This window comes from Lathamus discolor, chromosome 3, assembly GCF_037157495.1.
Source record: "Lathamus discolor isolate bLatDis1 chromosome 3, bLatDis1.hap1, whole genome shotgun sequence".
NCBI lineage: Eukaryota > Metazoa > Chordata > Aves > Psittaciformes > Psittacidae > Lathamus > Lathamus discolor.
Genome location: NC_088886.1, coordinates 85,816,947 through 85,839,073, shown reverse-complemented (window position 1 = coordinate 85,839,073; position 22,127 = coordinate 85,816,947). Strand labels below are relative to the sequence as shown.

The window sequence follows — 22,127 nt, the reverse complement described above, 5'->3', positions numbered from 1 at the left end:
TGTCTCCTGGCGCCGCAATAAAGAATACCTGCTTGTCAACTTGAAAACTTTGTTGGCAGGTTTGTTCCAGAAGTTTTCTCTGAATCAGTTGTAATCCTGCTTTGCTCGAAAGGCTTCCCAATGGTGTGCAAAGAAAGAGATTTTCTGAAATACTCCTTTACATGGAACCAAACTCAACCACTATATCCAAAGTATGTTAATCTAAAATACTCATCGACCTTCTATGCTACACTCCCAAACAGGACACCATTTAACCCCCCCAAAAATGCCACTTCCAAGCCTACTGCAAGGACTGTACTGTGCTCAAAGTACTGCCTCATCCAGATCATCAGATTGCCAGAGCCTGCCTCTGTGAAACTTCACTGATACAAACTTGACAACTACATCTGTGCGAAGTAGAGCAGACTCTTCTGCATATTTAATTTGCTTGTGGAAAATAATATCAAGAACATGCACACCTCAATTCTCTGATTTCTTCACTTAACCCCATTGTGCACCAGGAGGTGTTGGTCTGTTATGATCCCAGTAAGAACAGCATTTAGACTCTGTAAAGTATCTACAATGCTATTTATTTACATTATAGGAAGAGAATAGTACAATCTCACACCCTTTTAGGTGGTGGAAGGCCCCAGTGGTATAGCATTGAGGGAGCCTCCAGTTCACAAATAGCATGCTGTGCAGACCACTTCCATAGTAGAGATTCTCCCTTTTTGGCCTTTGAAGCTTTGTAGGATTTTCTTACACGGAAACAACTGTAACATTTCTACAGCCCCAAAAGAAATGATACTCTCATGAGACCTTCTTGCCGTGCTGTTAGAGGTAAGGCTGAGCAGGATGTGTAGTGGCTGGTACCAAGCCAGGACTGCCGGCAGGCTCCTCTGTAACGATGAGCCAGGTGAGTTTCTCTGGGGGCTGAGGGATGCATGCAGCATGGCACAGCCTGTACCTGCAGCACAGCACAGCACAGCACAGCACTGCCCCAGCCTGCGCCTACCCAGGGTAACTGCGCTGTGGATCACTTGATGCACAGTGGCCAGGGTTACTACAACCCTAGGGCACTGGCAGCTTCTGTGTTCAGATGAGGAATTACTTATATTTGAATCTGGCTATCAAAGAAGAGATGAAATTTATAATAGTATTTCATTCTTCACATTTATTAGTTGTGGTTTTATTTTCCTACAGACAGCTATTTTTTCCTGGGTATTTTTTGGTTTTGTTTCCTATGCAATACATCAAATTCCCTGGGCCTCTCTATCTTGAGATCCCCTCTCAGGTGCCCCCTGAAATACCTCTGTACCCCAAGGTCCATGTTAAGCCATGCTGTTGTCCATAATAGCAAAATGGTTTATTCACAGAGGAACTCTATGACATCAGTGCTGTTTCAAAGGAGGCTGGTCACCATGTAGTGTAGTGAATTACTGGTTGAAGAAGGAAGGCCCTTTAAAAATAAATAAATTATTGCAGCAGAAGTACATTAGGAAAATATTGATACACAGAATACAAAACTGGGAGGAGTGGTCAATACATTAAACAGTCATGCTGCCATCCAGATGGACACCACAGGCTGGAGAACAGTCTGACAGGAGCATCAAGAAGGTCAACAAGAGGAAGTCCAAGAGTCTGCACTAAGGGAGGAACACCACCATGCACCACTACATGCTGGGAGGTGATCGGCTGAAAGCAGCTTTGCAGAAAAGGACTTGGGCATTGTTGTGGACACTAACATGAATGTGAACCAGCAATGTGTCCTTGTGGCAAATCAGGCCACTGGTATCCTGAGCTGTGTGAGGAAGAGTGTCACCAGCAGGGCAAAGGAGATGACCCTTTCCTTCTTAGAACTGGTGAGGCCACATCTGGAGTACTGTGTCCAGCTGTGGGCCACCTAGTACAAGAGAGGCATGGATGCATGGACATACTGGGGAGAGTCCAGTGAGGGGCTGCAAAGGTGACTAAGGGCCTGGAGCATCTCTCATGTGAAGAAAGGTGGAGAGAGTGGGACTGTTTAGCCCAATATATATAAATAGCTACAGGGAGAGAACAAAGAAGATGGATCCAGACACCTCTCAGAAGTGCCCAGTGACAGGACCAGAGGCAATGGGCACACACTGAAACACAGGAGGTTCCATCTGGACGTCAGGAAAAACCTCACAGAGTGAGGGTGACTGAGCACTGGCACGGGTGGCCCAGAGACGTTGTGAAGTCTCCCTCCTTGGAGACATTCGAAAACCGCCTGGACACGGCCCGGGACAGCCAGCTGCAGGGGGCCCAGCCCGAGCAGGGGGCTGGCCCCCTCATCTCCCCCCGTTCGGTGCCTCTGCGACACCGTCGCGGCAGGGCGCTGCCGAGGGAGAGAGGGAAGGCCGTGAGTGCCTGTCCTCGGCACCAACCCTCGATTTGCTTCTGCTTAGTCCTTCACACCCGCCCGCTGCCGCTCCCGGGAGCAGCTGCCCAGCTCCTCCACGGATACACCGGCGCCCTAGGAAGGCGGCTGGGAAACCTCACCCGCCGCAGGCGAGGCCGCAGCCCTAAACTGGGCCTTGGGGAGCCGGGAGAGGCGCGGCTACTGCCGAGAAGGAGGAGGAGGAGGAGGAAGCGGAAGAAGTTGTTTCCCCGGCGGAAAAGCGTTGTGGCTGTTGCCCGCCGGCCTCTGGGAAAAGCTGGCAGCCCCCAGCAGCCCCGCTATGGAGGAGAGCAGTGGTTGCCGCCTGTCCGCCGAGTGCCTGGACGAGCCGCCCAACAGCCGCGTGTTTGTGGTGCTGAGCAAGGACACCGGGGAGGCGCTGATTCGGGAGCGCTTCGCCCCCTTCGGGGACATCCAGAACATCTGGCTTCTGCGAGACAAGCGCACCAATGAGTCCCGTGGCATCGCCTTCATCAAGTACGCCCGCAGCTCGCAGGCCTGCCGGGCTATGGAGGAGATGCACGGCCGTAGTCTGGCCCCCGACACCAAGCCCATCAAGGTACCGCGCCTCCCGAATCCTGCTGGGGAGAGGGCCCGGGGGTGGGCGACCGGGGCCTGGCAGGGCGCCCGCTTCCCAGCGTGGCGGCCGCGGAGGGCCGCAGGACTCTGCCGCTCTGCCCAAGCTTGCTGTTGGAATGTAGTGTTGGCCTACATGGGGCAATGGGAAGCCCCTCGGCGAGGAGCGGGCTGCGGGGACAGCGGTGGTGGATGCCTGGCTGAAGCTATGCTCCTTGCTGGGGACAGGCAGCGAGCCGCCACGGAGCATGTCAGGCCCGCTTCTGTGGTCTGCGCTCCGCGCGTAATGCGGGTGCGGTGCCGTCGCCCTTCTGGGTCAGGTGCGGGGAGGGTTCGGGGCTTGCGGGCTTGGCGGTGCTTTTCAGCAGCTGCGGTACGTCTCGCCCTCGGATACCGTTCCTACGCGGGGCGTAACCTGCCACAGGCCTGGGGAAAACACAGCACCCGGAAACTTAAGTGTTTTGTTTGGTTGATTTAGCCTTGAGGAAGTCTCTGAAATACACCGGTGTATCTGAAGTGTTGCAAGCAAAATCGACGTGGGTGGATAAATATAGCTGCCTTTACAAGGATATTTTATGGTGGTTTTGTAGTTTGTGTACCCTTTTTTCAAAGCAGTTATGGCATGTTTGCTTTTTTTAAGTGAAACTCAGCCTCTTTGAATTGTTTTTGTATTCCCCAAGATATGAATAACTTTGAACAGTGAAAGAAGATCCCACATATTTCATTTGAAAATGCAGTCGAGTCAGTAAAATCTTTTCTGAAGAACTTGCTATTAGAAGCCAAAAAATCAGAGTTGTATTCCTTCCTCCCCTGTGTGACTGTTAGAAAAGTAATTTGAGAGCTGTGTGCAACCAGTTGCTGCTTTTACATAAGAGGCTTGCTTTGAATGTTGTTTGTATTTTCATTTCATTGTATTTTTTCAGTTATTTGGTGTGAGTTTTTTCTGTTGTTTGGTTGGGTGGTTTTCTTTTTTTTTTTTGTTTTGTTGTTTGTTTAGTTTTTTTCCTTGGTTGTCTTCTGATGTGCACTTCTGAGGTGAAATTTGTTTCAGTAATTAAAAAGTATTTTTAACAGTTAGAGATGTGAGAAGTTATGATCCTTCATAGAGCACTAGACCTGCAGGCTTCATCCAAGTTCAGCAATGAACTGCAGTGGCAAGGTTGTAATAAGCAGCTAAGTGTTTTTGTTTGTTTGCTTATTGTCCTGGGTTCAGCAGTAGCAGTCATTTTTCTCCTTCCTAGTAGCTGGTGCAGTGCTGTGTTTTGATTTTTGGCCTGGGAACAATGCTGATAACGCCGATGTTTTCAGTTGCTGCTCGAATGTTTGGTCTGGCCAAGGACTTTCTGAGCCTCATGCTCTGCCAGGGAGGAGGGGAGGCCAGGAGGAAGCAGAGACAGGACACCTGACTCAAACTAGCCAAAGAGGTATTCCATACCACAGCACGTCATGCCCAGGATGTAAACTGGGAGTTACATGGAAGAGCTAGTTCACTGCGGGGTTGGACTAGGTATCAGTCGGTGCTTGGTCAGGCTGGGTGTTATCAGTCAGCGGGTTGTATTGTATTCTCTTCCCTTGTTATTTCCTTTATCATTATTATTGGTGGTAGCAGTAGTGATTTGTGTTATACCTTAGTTATTAAACTGTTCTTATCTCAACCTGCAGGAGTTACATTCTTTTGATTCTCTTCCCCATCCCTCCGGGAGTGGGGGGAAGAAAAGGAGAGGGGAGTGAGAGAGAGACTGCATGGCTGATTTTGGCTGACAGGGTTTAAACCATAACGCTTATTTTCTTAGGACTCCTGTACTAGGCCTGTTGCAGTGATATGTTTTCTACTTCCTCACATGTGACTGGTGATATTGACAGTGCTGCTGAATCAGGCTTTGGTATTCTTCATCATTCTGCATAATCCCCAGTGAGAAATCCTGCTGGCCTTTGTGCTGTTCAGGAAATCATTTGGGGTGTATTATATCTGCTGATCTTTTGTCACAGATGCATCTATGATCAGAGATAATCTCTTTTTTTCCATGTTGGGAAAGCTAGCTTTTGTGTAAGACGCAAAGTCTTATTTAAGCAAGCTATTTTTCTTGCTTGCTGATACGTAATTTTGTCGATGTAATTATTTCATTAGGTATTTATTGCGCAGTCAAGAGCTTCTGGAAGCCACCGAGATGTTGAAGATGAGGAGCTTACACGAATCTTTGTTATGATACCTAAATCCTATACAGAGGAAGATCTGCGAGAGAAGTTTAAGGTACTGCTTTGCTATTTGTTAATTGCTTCTCTAAATTACCTTTGTCTTAATTTATCAGAAGGGCTTAACAGATAGAGCTTAATGCATTTTCAAATATTGTAAATTAATACGCTTTTTAATTGTTCTAGATGTATGGCGACATTGAGTATTGCAGCATTATTAAAAACAAGACTACTGGAGAAAGTAAAGGTTTGGGCTATGTGAGGTATTTAAAACCGTCGCAAGCTGCCCTAGCAATTGAAGAGTGTGATCGAAGTAAGAATCTGAATTCTTTCAAGTTTTTCACAATAAGTGTGTATCATCATTAATGTACATTTCATTTTTAGTTTTGTTTGCAGGTAAATTATTTGATGTAAACCCATCTTGAGACAGTTATATTGCAAATAAAAAATAGTATTAACACTGGTTGAGAACAGCCCCTTGGTTACATTCTTGCAAGACCAAACTGTAAGAAGGATCAGTGAAAGGAGTTTAGAAAATGGATACAGAGTTCTCTTTCATGCGTCATTGGCCTATAATGTAGGCTTCATACACAGGAAAACCTCATTTTAATGTGTCCCTGAGAGTATGCATTTTAATCAAAAGTATTTGATAAAAAATGAATTTGCATGTAAAATGTAGGCGGTAATCCATGGAGATTCTGTTGTGATTCCATTTATTTAAGAACAAATTCATCCTAATCAGAGTTTGTGTTTTTGGTTTTTTACATTTAATACCATGATTAATCTGTTACAGAATGAAAGACTTAGTATGCTTTATAACCAGCCATCTGTCATTTATGCTTTAGCACGAAAAAGGTGTTAATGAATTTTAGTGAGTTTGGTGGAAGGCCACCAAGGTGATAAGGGGCTGAAGCACATGAATTACGAGGAAAGACAGGGGGAACTTATCCAGGAGAAACAAGGCTTTAGGGGAAACCTAACTGTAGCCTTCCAGCTCAACCTCCTGTTCAGTGTTTGCTTAATCAAATTATGCAGTGACTTGGCATGTGCATGTGTTTGCTCTCTCCTTTCTCCCCCAATATACATGGTTCCACATCATATATATCATGAGTGGTTCTACAAAAATTATATTTGTGGCAATTCTCACGTGTGACTATGAGTCTGAGATTACTTAGCAGTTAAATTCTATTTGCTTTTTTGCTGTGACATTAAAATTGAATTGGTTGATAGCCTGAGAGTAATACCTATTTATAAAAACAAAACGCAAATCAGTGTCTATATACATAGACTGCTGTTACAGTACCTAAGTTCAGGTGACTGCCTTTGGAGCATCTCCGAATCCTGGCAGGCATTACAGAAGCTGAAGTTGGAAGGGACTTTGGAGGTCGCCTTGCCTAATCCCTGTGCTCAGGCAGGGCTGCTTGGACACCATGGTTGCCCAAGACCATGTCCAGACACCTTTTGAATATCTCCAAGGATGGAGGTTCCTCATCTCTGGGCAACCTTTGACAGTGCTTAATCACTCACACCAAGTAAGCTCTGTTGTACTTAACTTAGAATTAATTTAGTTACATGCAGAAGTTGTTAACTTTGACATAATTATGGTAGATTTTGAGTTACAGGTTAGTTATTTTCCTAAAGCCAGCACTTACTGGGGTTTCTGAATAATGTGTTTCTAAGTATACGGTACTTGGAGAATGTGGATCTAGTCAGGTGATTCAGATGTGCTAAAGTGTTGCTATATGTGTGGTTGTTCCTTTCAGGCTACAGGGCCATTTTGGCTGAACCTAAAAATAAGTCGTCTGAGTCTCTTGAACATGATTATTATAGTAACAATACAAGGCAAGAGCCAAGAGGAAATACACTTTCATTTTGTAAGTCACATTTTTTTACACTAAAAATGATTTGTGGTCTTGAGTATGGTCACAAAATGAGAATGCATTTTGCAATAAGGGAAGGTAATGGAGGCTTGTGTCAGCACTTATATAGTAAATCGGACGTTGGGGTTAGAAACGAGCCAGACGTTTTGTTTCTATATTTTTATGGCTTGCTGTAGTTGGTCACTTATTTAGTGACCTGTGTTGGAGAAATAAACATGTTACCTTTAGTATATAATTGGCTTAAAAGGTGAATGAAAAGTATGTATGAAATGAAGGCATGCTAGTGTGATGAGACCAATTATTCATTTTTTATTTATTCATTTATTAAATGTTGATTCTTGAGGTGGGCACCCAGAGTTTTGTTGTTTTGAAAAAGAGTGCAGAATTCAAGAGTCAGTCTCCAAACGCCTGTCAGTGGTATCACGGCTTCCCTTTATCCAAGAGCAGCTGTTTGCCCTCTTTGATCTAGTTCCAGGACTGGAATATTGTGATGTTCAGAGAGATCCTCATACCAACAGTGGTAAGTAAAAGCACAAAAGTATCTTTTTCTTTCTGTTAAGGGAGTTGCTTTTAGTTGTACTTCAGTTCATTTGTATTGCAAGGTGCAGTACAGTTGTTGGAAAGAATGTTTTATTTATCAGCGGTTGCTGCAATCACTGATGCATAAACCCAGAAATTCAGTTTTGTTTGAACCCCTGTTTACAGATAGCCTTCAATACCTTTGTTTTCCGATGATAGAATCTCAAGAAGGATAGAATCAAATCCATGAGAAGTGTTTTTTGGTTACATTAAGTTAATAGTTTGGGGGCAAAATAAATGGAGAAAACGTTTCAAAATATTAGATGTATATTTTAAGTGTTTTCTAAACAGATCATTTGAGTTTTCATCTTGAGAGAGGTGCATGTCTGTGTAGAAGCTGACATGAATAGACTGGATTAAATAAATCCAAAACAAATCATGTTTTGTCTTGGAAGGATTGTTTTTGTTTTGGTCTTACTGTTTTGCTGTTGCTGAGGCGAATGTGGAAGATATCTCTTCTCAAGAAACTTGAAATTAAATTGATTCACAGAATTAAAATGTAAAATTAATTGTTGATGGAATAATTGCATTTTAAAATGAAACTCTATGTGCCTTTGTCCCTAACTTGGGGTTAGGGAAGAAGATAAGTTTTTGCTTGCATTGCTTTATTACCAGCTTTTCAAGTTAGCATAAGTATAGCTGATTTGTCACTGAAGTTTTCTTTATGAATACTACTGATTAACGTAGAGTGTGGTAAAAGACTTAAGGATTTTGTATCTTCCATGACTAATGTGCCGTTTAATCATATTGCTTTGTATGAGTGTAGTTTGTCCTTAGGATTTGCAAGTATCATACTGGAACTGTGTGCACTGTATTTTAGGGTACGCTGTGATTCAGTACAGTACCGCTGCATCAGCTATATATGCCAAGTATAAATTACACGGGTTTGAGTATCCTCCTGGAAATCGATTAACTGTCCTTTTCCTAGAAGATGGGAGTGATAGCTCGGAGTAAGTACAATACATAGAGATACAAAGTTGTAAGTTGTGTTCTGGAGAGCAAAATTAAAAATAGATACACAATTTTTTGACGTAAGAACCAACAGCAATGTCACTGTGATCTTGTTTCATACTTACAGATTGTATTTTCTGAAATGTAGGTGGGTTTGTTTCTTTGGTTTTGTCTTTTAATGATTTAGAATAAGCCTTTGAAACTTACTAGTTTTTGATAAAGATCATGTATTTTTAAGATAGATTGCAAAACCTTGTATTTGGCAAGAATCTTTATAAATATCTGTAATACGTAACAAGGCTGGAATGTGGTTTTTGATGAGACTTTTTTTAACAAAAAAGATTCATGTGCTTGATCGCTTGTTCATGCTTGCAGTACTGGAAACAGTAGCCTTGAAAAGCACATATGTAGAATAAAACTTAGGTGCTGAGGATCTATCAGATCTGTCAGAGCCAACTGTGTGGGCATAGTTATGTTTTATTTTGACTGTCTCTAATCTGTTCCTGTGATTTGAATGCCCTTTAAAAGTTGGAGCAGCTTAGGTACACTCTGGCAGTGAATGTTTTGTCTGAGTTTCATCCTAAAGGAATCTAATTTGTCAAACTTAATTCTGCGATGTGAATGAGGACAGTAAGGAGGGACAATGGGGAGATTCACTTTAGAAGTACATGTCCAGTCTAAACAAAAATAAGTATTTATTGCAACCTTCATTCTTCAGTAATTCCTACTATTTCATAGCCCTACAACATAGGCTGTGAACCTCTGCAAAAAGGGCAATTGATCTTTCTTATCCTGCATCAGAGGAAAGAAAAATCACTGGAAAATGAGTGCTGGAAGTAAACTTCCTGTGATAATATTTTGACTTATGAATTGAATCTCTGCTTTTTATGGAAACAGGTGAAATTTTCCTGTCCCTTCTGCCTTTTAGGTACCACTCACAAAATGTAGTGGGCTCGGCAGTTTGGGGCATTTTTTTCTTGTGTTTCCCTCCCTCCTCCTCCCCTGAGCATTAAAAAAAGCAAAGAAGAGTTTTGTATCACTTTACATAGAAGTGTGTAAGTGCTTTCAGTGAGTTGCAGCTAGCGTGTGTGCTTTCAAGTCATGTCTAGAGTGTCCTGAAAGCCTGGTTTGACTTTTTTTTTCTCTTTATCTGCATGATTTTATAGATTTCCAGAAATACTTCCGGATGCGCATTAAAACTTGTTTTCTCTTGCTGAATTGAAGAGTACTGTAATTTAGCTCACTCTTTAAATAGTTTATTATCACTTCTGCTTGCAGCCTCATCAGAAAAATGGCAACACAGCTGGTAACAGCACATGTGTCATCAGTGTTGCGGAATAACAGTGCGGTTGTTCAGCAATATAGGACACCTCCTGTAAGTTAATGTAATAGATACTGTTTATATTCTTCTGAATTGGTGTAAGAAACTTCAGCTATGTCAGTATAGATTGCTGCTCATGGTCTTCTGTAACTGTTTTAGAAGCTACCTTTAAGATGTACCTTTAGATGCTACTGTTTAAGATGTACCTTTTATTCCCTGTAAAGGTGTCTGACCTCACTTGGATTTATTGAGCAATTTAATGAAATAACCAAAGTAAAGAAATTGAGATCAGAACTAGTAGAGCCTGTTTATGTCCTGTGATTTGGGAGAAAAAAAGATTGTAATAGGGCAAAATAACTTCCCTGCTCCTCTATGCCCCCCTCCCCATCAGTTAATTTATACTTGCATTTTTTCTACCTGTTTCAGCAGCCATTTGGGGGAACTTGCAGCTCACAGTTACTTCAGCCCCAAACAGATGCCATACTTCCACCACCCAAAAAAAAAGTTCCACCTGACACTTCTGTGAAGGAAAGGCTTTTCATACTTTTTCATCCCCATCCTTTACCTATAAATGTATTGGAGGATGTGTTCTGGTAAGAACCCATTTACAAATAAGTGTTCTCTAATAAAGAAAAGCAAACATGAAAGTAAGTGTTGAAAAGTAAAAAAGCTTTTCATCATGAAAATTCCTTCCAGAAAAGAGTGCACAGTGGTCAGTAAGTAATAAGTGATCAATAGATAACAGTTACTTTTTGAAACAGATGTGTAATGAAGCTCAGTGTGAAGCACAGATGCAATATTATCAGTACAGTAGCTTTATCATTGGTTAATGATATTAATAATCTGAAGTAAATTGTCTCTTTTTTTTTTTTTACCAAAAAATGTGGTACTTTCAGTTCTCACAGCCTAATTTATTTGGCCTTTTCTTGTATATATTTCTCTAAGGAATTTAAGTATTTTGATAAATTTCCATAGTAACTGAGCCGAGTAAGTACAGGGAGGTATTTCTTTCTGATCTCTCCTGAGACATTTTGATGGTTTGCGTCTTGACACTGTTACAGCTGTCCTTCTATGCTACCTCCCTACGAGAACCAAAGACTTCAGAGACAACTTTTGCTATCTTTAAAACAGATCCATAGTTCAACTGTTCACCAGTATTTTATATTATTTATTTTTAGTATGCTGTTGAGAGAAAAAAGACATTTCCTTCTAATAGCTGGCATTTTCAATAAATCTTGGAAAGCCAAAATATTCTTGAAGCACCAGGGGAGAAAAAGAAAGAGGAAATTCCTGTCCAGGAATCTCCTGAGGACTTGGAAATCTGTGTTTTTCCATAATGCTTTTGCACTTGCTTTCTGAGTCATTTCACTGAGACTTTTTCTAAGATTAATCACAACTGAGCAAGTTCATTTAAATGAGAAGGAAGTTCAGACTTAAAATTATCTTCTACGTTGTGTATGTGTGTTCTTGTTGTCTTGGTTTTGTGGGATTTTTTGAGTGCTATTTAGTCTTTGGGGAGTATGGTATTGATTAGCTTTATGTATTCTTTTAAAAAAGTGAGAAATCACTGGTGCTTGTGGTTCTATTGTAATATTCCATAGAAAACAGTGCCTATGAAATTTAGGTTTTATTTCTATTCCTGGATGTAATTCTAGGGAAAGGAATATGAAAATTGGGCGGATTGGAAGAAGGCAGCACAAGAAAGTATAGCATACATATGAGAATATAGTTTTTGCAGCCACGAAATCATACATACTTCAGATTGGATGATAGGTATTTATGTTGCTGGAAAACCTGTAAATTGTCTTTTTCTTTCCATTTTCTTTTCCACACCCAGTCGTTTTGGACAGTTGATAAAAGTTTACCTCGTGGCTGGAAAAAATGTGGGCTATGCAAAATTTGCAGACAGAGCAAGTGCCAGTGATGCCATAACTGCATTACATGGGAAGATTGTGAATGGTGTCAGGCTTAAAGTAAGGTTGGCAGACTCGCCTTCAGAAGAATCTAACAAACGTCAGAGAACTTACTGAGAGGTGAGTAACCAGTCTGAGCTGTTAATTAAACTGAAGTTCAGTTACTTGAAATAGTGATAGGTAAAGTATTCTGAAGCTAGATACGAACTTGTGATGATAAACTTTATTTTTAGCTAACAACTTGAAATTTAATTTGTGGTATTTATGAATACATATATGTATATATGGAGGTGTGTATGCTTACATATGCACTTGTACACTTTATTTTAGTAAAAGTCTATTTTTATAATTTTTAAACAAATATGAACCAGTGGATTAACATCAATCTGGATGTTCATAGAAATACTCACTTTCTGTACATAAGAGTATCAGTTAACATTGGGGAAAAAAAATAAACAATAGAACTGAGCACAGCTTGTGTGTGTCTTTCTTTCATTAAAGAAATGCCTTTACACTGGTGTTGGATAAAGATGCAGAGTTCAGCCCTTGAAGGGCAAAGTAGGAAAGGGGCAGATAAAAAAAGGTAGATAAAAAAAGGACGTGGAAAGGTTGCCAGGTGAAAATGAACGTTTGGGATATTTGAAGAATCTGGATTCTCAGAAATCAGGTGTAGCTAGAATATGTGATAGTGAAGAAAATACTGCCGAGCTTCTTGTGGAGGGATTGAGGTTATGTTTAAAATAATTAGTTTGAGAATTTACTAATTGGTGCTTACGTCCTGTGAAAGCTGGCTGAGCTCCTACAGAGGTTCTATAGAATTCAGGGACCAAAATTCACGTGTTCTTTAAAACTTTGGTTTGATTCAAATAATGTTTAAAAAGTCATAATAATTAAGAAAAATTAGAACTGTTACTAAAAGAGAAATGTAGTTGGGGGAGGAAAGGCTGAACCCTGTTTTCTACAAAATAACTCCCAAATATTGCTGTACCTTCCAAATAATTTCATTAGCCATATTATGTTTTCAGGGGATGTGCAGTTTTGGTTTAACTTATTCCAAAAAAAACACATGAAACCCTTACTCTCCTGGCATTAATATTTTCCTTCTAAGCTTTATTCCTTGTATCTTTCTCTGTGTAGCGACTTCTTGTGATCCAGGACTTGCAAAGATCTGCAAAGATTTTGCCCAGAGTGTGTTTTTCATGTTCATTTGATAAGCAGCAGTTACTAAAGCTGGCCTTAGTCTTACATACAACTTGCTTTTAAAAAGAATGGTTTTCTAGAATTCTTTTTCTGAACTGAATTGTAGCTAAAACTAATCTGAAACTTTTTTTCCCCGTCATCAGCTCTGGTGAATGCAATTTTAAGTAACTTGTACACATGCTCTTACCTTTGTACAGAGGTTTCGTTTGTTTTTAATGTGACTTACTTCCAGCAATAAAAGGCCAGATTCCTTGTCACTACCAGGGAAAACTGATGTAAAGTGTAATGTAATATCAGGTCTGCCTTCACCACTTGTTACTAGAAAAGTGTAGATGCAATATGCATCCAAAACTAGAAAGGTGATTTATCCTCACTTATTCTTTCTTTGGTTTTAAGAAAGATAAGAGTGAGAAGACTGGGAGGTTCTCTTCTGATTGTCAGCGTAGACGGCGTTTTATTTTTCTTTTTTCAATTCACATGTGTGTGCACACGTACACAAGAACCCATTTTTCTAGTGTGACTTTTTTTTTTTTTTTTTTTTGAGAAGATTCTTCAGAGTCTCCAGGTGACAAAAGGTGCAGTTGGGCCAAAATTGCATTTTCAAAAGGCTAAAACTTACATAATGTTTCAAATAATGTATATACCTATTATTGACTGTTTAGAAACCTGACCTCCCTTATAAGGTGAGGGGAAGATGTACCTATTTGCTCTTGTGCCATTTTACCTAATTAGAGAACTGGAGAAATAAGGTTGGATTTCAAGAATAATCTGCAAAACTACAGCAGAGCACTTTGTTGTTTCCTAGGTTGTTGCATTTCTGTAAACTTTTAAATTATAAGGAGTACTACTTTTAGTTTGTTCAAAGGCAGACATCCTAAATCTCATTTGGACCGATCACTTTTAATTCTGGTACAAATGACTGCTGAATTCTGGTACAAATGACTGCTGAATATTTCCCCTTTGGTTAGTCTTTCATCTGCTGTCTGTGCAGTAACACAGGTAGAAGAGCTTTCTAAATTTACTGTGTTATATCTTGTTACATCCTGTACATAAAGCTCCCAATTCTGAGGCTCTAGCAGGTTGTCTTAGGATCTATTTCTTCTTAGAACAGAAAGACAAAATTACTTGCTCTCTTTTTGTCTTTTAGCCAGTTTCTCAAATTCAGATGGAATGGTCCTTAAAGATTCCATCGTGCTCCTTTTCAGAGGGCTTGTGTGGCTCTACATTGGATTGACAGACAGTCCAGTTTTGATGTAGTTTAGAGGCTTATGTTTTGCTTTCAATTAAAAGCTTTAAATTGTGCATGTGAAGGGGAATGGAATTCTCTCTACCTCTGAAACAGTACCTGTGAGTTTTGAGTTTTCACTTAAGGAAGTCATTGCCTTTTAGAAAACAGGAAAATCCTTTCTTAAGTCCTGTAGTATTGCTTGCCATTTATCTCTAACAAGGTAACTGGATTTCTGCAGTAGTCCTTTCTGTAGAAGGTTGTCCGATTAAAATCCATGATAAGGTCTGTGAAAGCTGTAAAATCTATATGAGAATAAATTTAATTCGATTGACTAATTTTTAAATTGAAATATTTATAATTTCAGTGCAGCTTTTATCTGAATTTTTTATTTCCCCCATATTTTCTCTTATGTAAATCATCTTTTTAATATAATTTACAAAATTGTTTCTTAAATATGGTAATGGTATACTGCTGCTAATACTCTTGCAAGGTAAACTTCTGATTATAACAACAGTCTCATCTTACAATACCCTTTGTTTATCAGGAGAATTTTAATACATGTTTGTTAATTCTAATTCTAAACTAATCTATCTAATAAGTTTTGCATGCTCTGGCTCTCCTGCAAGTCAATGAAACTTCAGTTGTTTATATGGGTAGTTAAAAGTAGCAGACAAACAATGGAAATACAGACCAATAACAAACATTCTTTTAACTACTTTCAAGTTCTAATGTAAAGTTTTTTGAGGGGCGAGGTTCTCCCCTCAAAAGTATTTGTGGTTGAAATAAGAATTCTGAATAATCTTGTTTGAGTTAGTATAGGCTTGGGAAGACAGCTACGTTGTCTATTTCTAGGCAGTTGCTAAAAGCAGAAGCTAACTTAATGTTCTTGGTGTTGACCAGCTTGTGCTTTCTACTCAGGTTTTTGCATTGCTTTGAGTATTTGGTGAGAACCTCACTGCAATTGTCTGGTGCCTGTTGTGTAAATTATATCACTCAAATAGAGGAGGAAGGAAAAAATTGTGAATATATTGTGGAATTCTGATTTATCTCTATTGCAACCTAATAGTTCTGTTTAAATACCCCTCCCCTCCAAAAGCAAACAAAACAATAAATAAACAAACAGCAACAAAAAAACCAAACCCCACACCAGAGCTTTCAAGTAGTCCTTAGAAATCAGAGCTTCTAATTTAGCACTACATTAGAAATGCAAAACAGATTGTCTAGGGCAGGATTCTGTGGCTGTCTGTAGTCATTGCTAATTGACTTTAACCCACAGCAAATGGATTCATTGCCTTTTTCCCCTTCTGATAATGTTTGGTACTGAAAATTTTATTCTGTTGTGAAATACTTTTTTATTGTCTTTTATTAATCCCTGTCCTGAAGAAGTCCAGTATTACTGATTTGATTTGCATTCTTTTTTTTTTTTTTTATTTGAGCTAAAACTTTATTGAAATCCTGAAGTTTAACATGTATACCTATAATGATTTACTTATGTCCAAAACGATTTCAAAAAGTAATTCTGTCATAGTCGAAATATACTCCAGAATTAAAAGATACATTTTTATAAGTATAAAAATAAATTTATTATATTTGTTATAGTAACTTGTTACATATGTATTAGATATTTGTCATATATATGTTATATATATATTTTATATGATTTGTTATTATATTTGTTAATTCAAAATAATTTTGAATTAACAGCATACTGCAGGAAAATTGATGGCTTTCACATACTGCTAAGCAAAGGAGATACTTGTTTAAAAGCTAGAGAAGCATATATAAAATGTTCATATTATTCTTCTAAAGATATTAAAAGTCTTATATGCTGTAACATTTATATTTTATAGTGATGTATTTTAAAATAAAAACAGGTATGTTGCTTTTTGATACTATTTTTGTACTTGTGTTTTTTCTACAGAAACTAAATAATGACATGACCCCCAGCTAGCTGACTGACTGACTGAAAACGTGACTAGACATGGTTCCTGTGGACAGTTGGACAGTGACAGCTTTTTTGTTTTGTTTCTTAGTTGATTTCTCTCTATATATACGTGGTACTTCTTGGTATTGAATATGAAAACATGCAGTTCTGAAAACTATCTAGGCTTTAAAAATTGTAAGCTGGTGGTTGTTCTTGTAGTAGCCTATAATCTTGTATTACAGAAATATGTCTCTTTTGTTTATAACTGAATTCCTCCTCTAAGATGGAAATTACAGTGAATGGAGTCTGCATTTTTTTGGCTTGACTGGTTAATGATTCAGATAACTGTTAGAAGACATTTTAACGGCCTCAAGCTGCACCAGCAGAGGTTTAGATTGGATATTAGGAAAAATTTCTTCACAGAGAGGGTGATCAGGCATTGGAACAGGCTGCCTAGGGCAGTGGTGGAATCACTGTCCCTGGAAGCGTTCAAAAACCATGCAATGAGGCCCTCAGTGATAACGGTTTAATGATGGTCTTGTCAGTCCTGGAGTAAAGGTTGGACTAGATGATCTTGGAGGTCTTTTCCAACCTACTCGATTCTATGAAAACATTCCTCATGACTCAAATTGCATCAAAACCTGAAGTACAGCAGTAAATTCATAGAAAATGAAATAACTGTTTCAAAAAACCTGAAACCTGCTAGTGAACCTGACAGCATTAAGCTAGATTTAAGAAAATAGCTGTAATCAAGGAAAAGATTCAAGTATATTCTTAAATATTTTGTTGATTTGGGCCAAAAGTATTTATTATGCTTCACATACTGTTAATGAAAAGGACATTTGGCTGTGGGTCAGACTTCCAGAACTGCTTACATTTATCCTTTATTATTCTGAGGTCTTCTGATTACACCTGTAGAGAAAGTATAGAGTCTAGGGGTATATTTTTGTTTTGAGGGGCTGGGTTTGGTTTTCTTTGTCACCAGCTCTTTGCTTTTATTTTTTTAAGAAGCTTTCAGTACATATGCTGTTTATGTAAGGATTGGACCATTCAGTATTTCGGCAGGATGAAGAGGATTTCAGCATTGATGAAGTGTAAATGAAGGTTGCTCGAATAAGTATTTGCACAGATAACTTTCAAATGCCAAATACTTTTCTCTGTATTCCTGAGTACTACTTGTTGAATTAAAAGTATCCTGATTATTAAAATAATTTATACAGATAAAATTGATAAATTCTAGTTGAATGTGTACCAGTGGATAAGCATGCTCTTGGGTGCATCTTGCTTCCTAGCATCTCCTGTCCTGGTCCTTTGATCATTGGTGTGGGGAGAGTGGAGCATCCTGCAACTTCCTCTGGCTCCGAGTACCTCCAGAAGGATTTCCTTCCAAGAAATCCCCAGCTGGCAGGAAGACAAGGTTTGCCAGCAGTGTTAGGTTCATTTGGCCTCAGATTCCCTTCCCAGGAGGGAGATTACTGCTGTCAGGAGGGTTGGGCAGAAAGTTTTCATGTGTACTGTGCAGCTGCTCAGTCAGCAGTCCTTGCAGCCTCCTTTCTGGCACTCCAAGTTGCTGACTTTCCCAATCTTAGTAGTGAATGTGAGGAAGCACAGCCCTTTATAATTAGTGGGTTTTGTCTTGTGTCTCTTTATTCGTGTAAGCTATGTTTTTTACCTACAACAGATGGCTTCCTTTTCTCGATTTATTTTTCAAAGAGAAGGATGAAATGAGAAGGTATTAGGAAATACCTCCAGCCGTAAGTAGCTGAAAGCTGCAGTTGAAACTTTAATTTTCTCCATTATTTTTCCAGCAGCAAAAGACATGTACCTTTAAAGCAGTATCCCTCGTTGGGGTTTAGGGAATGGAAAAAAGAAGGAGCAGAGAGGCTGATGCAGTCTTTTAGAAGGGAAGATACACTTACTGAAAACTTTACAAATTTAACATTCAGTGCTTTATAGACAGTTGTCTAAAAATACTGCTAGGTTACAAACCCAAATTAGCCATCTAGTAATGTCCTGTGACTTTACCTACTATGAGATTAATGCAGTTAGGATAATAGGTACATGCAGCAACATAATGTTTCTTATGGTGTAAATACTTTACAGCATTTGGTAAATTGGTCTCTAAGGTACAGCCACATTCAACTAGTTTTTCTTTATTTCCTACTCTTTATGAAAAGTATTGGTAAAAATATTTGCATTAGAGAGGGTATATAAAATAAGCACCATCATTGTAGTTGGTTCAGAAGTTTAAAGTGACAGAAACTGTATATTTTAAAAACCCCAGCATTATTTCTTTTGTTAAAAAAATACTAGAACTCAAATGCTGAAACGTGAGGAAATTGCAGAATAAAGGTTGCCTAAGAAACCTTTTGTTTCTCTCCATTCCTCTAATATGTGCTATGATGCAGTCTTTGATGACTCACCAGCAGCTTTTTTCCCCTAGAGCAGTTGTTTCATTCAGCACAAAGAATGAAATTGAATCAGGGCTGCATGGTTAAAGCAGGCTGTAAAAGTCATGCTTAATTTGCTTTAGATGTTAGAAATTACATAGTGAACAAAACAGGTTTAGGGTTGAGCCTGAAGAGTTGGATTTTTGTCTCCAAAGATCATTCATGAGAAGGGATTGCCATTTCTCTGGGATTCCCTGGGAAAAGTGCTGTGTTTCTGTGAGGGTTTGGGTGGCTTTTTTTTGTTGGTGTTATTCTCCTCCTCCACTCCTTGTCCTTGTGATATATTTTGAGTAGAATTTGGAGCTTTCCTATATTTGCTCGGAGGAAATAATTCTGGTCAGGTTGCCATAGATGCAGCACCTTTGCAGCGTTAACTGTCCAGTGTATGTGTGCAGTGAGTCCAGTATTTTTAGAAAGCATTGGTCCTACTCTGCAAACATGAGAGACACTATGCTTGTATAGTGGGTCTGACGCATACTGCTGAATGTGTATGCTGCGTTGTGCTTGCATGTTAGGAGTAAGCTAAAACACAGCCTGCAAAGGGTGAGAAGCTGTGCCAGCAGAAGCATCTTTTCAGTGTATGTGCAGTTTACTTGTCTTTGCTCAAGGTAGTGCTTCAAAGTATAGGATTTGAGTGGCATGGTTTAGTGTGAGGTGTCCCTGCTCATGGCAGGGGGGTTGGAACTTGATGATCTTAAGGTCCTTTCCAACCCTAACTATTCTATGATTCTATAATGGTGGGCATGTCATTCGGGTACCAGGTGAAATGCCAAGAATCTCTGAATGGTCATTCAAAAAAAGAGAAACTTCTAATTTACGTATTTGACTGGGCCTTTTTGAGTATCTCCCATGTCAAGATCCCCAGTCTAATATGGCACTGAAGGTGGATACCTGTGTGGTTTAGGTGACACTCAAAAATGAAGTGACTGGTGTCAGAGCTTGGCCATCCAAGATGGGAAAGAAGAATCATGCAAGAATAATCAGAACAGCTCCTTGAAGGTGCACTCAACACGCACTGTGTGTTAAAAGATACCCTTTGCAACTTGTAGGGATGTTACAAAGTAGACAGAACAGTGCCATGTGCTAATTGTTCTCAATCCTGTTTTTATTACTGTGTGTCTGAAATAGTGGGTCACTGCACTCCCCTGGGCATAGAAGATAAGTGCTCTGCATGTAGTCCTGCTTTGAGCTACATAGCTCTCTTTGCTTGTCCAGAGGAGAATTAGGCTAGTACCCAGAGGAAAGTAATTTTCCCATTTTCAGTACTAAGACTTCAAAATACCCTCTGCAAGCAGACAGTATTTTTCCCTTGTAGTTGTTGAATCAGTCTATTGGTGACTCACACAGAGTCATTTGTGGTCTTTTTTTTTTTTTTTTTTTTTTTGGAAGATCTTTAGAAGCAAATTCATTATTGCTTTCCTTAGAGTTCAGTGTATTTCCCCAAAGCATTGATATGCGAGTCTTCAGCTAAATACCAGTTTGTGTAAATACATTTAGCTATTCTAAAGTCCTCCAGCATTTTTGTTTGGATATGATATTCATTACTCCCTGTTTAAATTGTTATATATCATTACTAGTAAGTGGCATGCTGCTTTTCTAGGTCATTTCAATCCCGAGTAAAAACTGTCTTCAGTGAGGATAAGCATTAGGTTCCTGTACTGGAAAAAAACTGTGTCACTTACATTCCTTCTGCTGGTTGTTAGCGAATTGTCCAAAACTATAGGTTTTTTTTTATGTGTTGTTTTACAGTCTTAGTGCTTTAATGCTGGTAAGTAGAATTTAGTATGCTTAAGTGACTTGGATTTCAGCTGTGTTCATCAGTCACAGTTTCTGTTGGCATTGAATGGGGCTTTTGTACCTTTTGGAAATGAGATTTCATAAATTATGCTAATTGATGTCCAGTAGGAATTATTTTATCCATTTATTGAGTCATAACTGCTTGGTCAGCAGAGGAAGCTTTGGTTTGTGTAACTGGAGAAAGATGCTGATTTGCTTATGTTGATCAGAAATACCTTAATGTAGACATTCAGGCATTAAGTGATAAATGACATTCTCAGGAGGGCTGTGCATTCTGAATGTGGACTGTGAGTTGATGATTTCAGTAAACTCCCCTCACTGGGTCTTGGGCCTGCTACGTGAGACCTTTTTCTTTGATGGTATAAACCACTACTGGAGTACTTTACATGCGAGCAGAGCCAGGTATGCAGTGCACAGTGGAATTGGATTTTGCATCTTTCCTCCTTTCTTCCTGTTAATGGTCTGTTTTCTGACCCAGGGTACTCTGTCATGCTGTCTCTGGAGACAGAGCAGAAATGACATCTAATGTCTGCAATATCAGACACCTCAACTCTTTCAATTACTGTAGAAGTGAGAGAAGGAGGAATAATCATATGTATATGGAAGGTGAAAATAGCATGTAATTATGTTCACAGCTCCAGTTCAGGAAAACTACTCATTTCATATTGTCACCACACCATTTTTCTAAGTGTTTTTCAAAACTTCCTCTGTTTACTCGTTAAACATTTACTTAAAACTTTGTCAAAAATTGTGCTCAAGTGTTTCACAGAATGTCAGATTTGAACTGTGCTTGTACTGGTGAATTTCCTCCAAAATAAACCGGAGTGGAAAAAGAAGGAGGATTAGTGATTTATCATCATAGCAAAGGGGCGAAGGGCGATACCGGAGCCTGGAGTGTTTTGAGGCAATCCCCCCTGTTCCAGCAGAGGTCACTGGTCTACTGGATGTGCAGATGGAGGCTGCAGCTGCAAGTTAACACTGCCTTTGAAAATCTTAACCCACTCCTAAGGTAATCAACCTGTATATAGCATTGCTTAACCGAAAAGTTGTGTGTTTTTTTGTTTTGTTTTTTTTTTTCCCCACAGATAGAGAATTATCTCAAGTTATATCAATATCAAATACATTTAAAATAATTATTATTTCATAATGGAAATAACGAAAAGTCATTGAGAGAAGAAAGAATCCTAGTTTGACTTGCTTTTTTTTCTCAGAATTATTTTTTAAACCATTAATTCCTTCATAGACACGTAGTTTTGAAATACAAATGATCTATTTTCTCTTGCACAAGTCTCACATGTCTACTTCTGATTTGTTTTCCCTTCCTGTGCCTGAGGCTTTTCATAGTTTTGTAAATGCAGGATTAGGCAAATAGTATTAAAATTATTGTGCCCAGTATGAAAATGTCGTGGTACACCTGCAAACACTGCACACAGAACACTATACAGTTTCTTGGTATTTTTGCAATTCTCTGTAAAAGATTAATAGTGAGATAATGAGCAGGAACTGGGAAAAGAACCGGAGAAAAGAGGGACAAAGCAAATGAAAAATAAGGAAGATGACATAAAAGGAGTTCTAACTTTTAGACAATAGAATAGGAAACAGTCTAAAAGGAGGTAAAGGTTAGGGGGGGCTTTTTGGAGGAAAAGCCAATTCAGATATTGGGAAAAGCAGGATAATCCAAATGACTCATGTCAAGAAACGAGGGCACTGATGT

The 22,127-nt window shown here is 39.2% G+C and overlaps 1 protein-coding gene across 2 annotated transcripts; it reads left to right on the top strand.

The window, feature by feature from the left end:
• Positions 1 to 2,599: 2,599 nt before the first annotated feature.
• Positions 2,600 to 21,249, top strand: RBM45 (RNA binding motif protein 45). 2 transcript variants are annotated; one of them, XM_065670255.1, is made up of 10 exons: positions 2,600 to 2,960; positions 5,106 to 5,228; positions 5,357 to 5,483; positions 6,934 to 7,044; positions 7,394 to 7,570; positions 8,450 to 8,579; positions 9,859 to 9,955; positions 10,331 to 10,494; positions 11,739 to 11,934; positions 16,164 to 21,249. In XM_065670255.1, exons 1-9 carry the CDS (start codon positions 2,682 to 2,684, stop codon positions 11,929 to 11,931), a joined length of 1,401 nt encoding a protein of 466 aa, XP_065526327.1. In that variant the 5' UTR covers positions 2,600 to 2,681; the 3' UTR covers positions 11,932 to 11,934; positions 16,164 to 21,249. The 2 variants fall into 2 exon arrangements, with proteins under 2 accessions (XP_065526327.1, XP_065526325.1); XM_065670253.1 differs by having other exon boundaries at positions 10,328 to 10,494.
• The last annotated feature ends 878 nt before the right edge of the window (positions 21,250 to 22,127 follow it).

Excerpts from the sequence above, each read along its gene's own strand:
- RBM45 (XM_065670253.1), top strand. The coding sequence starts at position 2,682 with ATGGAGGAGAGCAGTGGTTGCCGCCTGTCCGCCGAGTGCCTGGACGAG. Across the intron at positions 2,961-5,105 it reads CCGACACCAAGCCCATCAAG|GTATTTATTGCGCAGTCAAG; the intron begins GTACCGCGCCTC and ends TTATTTCATTAG. Across the intron at positions 5,484-6,933 it reads AATTGAAGAGTGTGATCGAA|GCTACAGGGCCATTTTGGCT; the intron begins GTAAGAATCTGA and ends TGTTCCTTTCAG.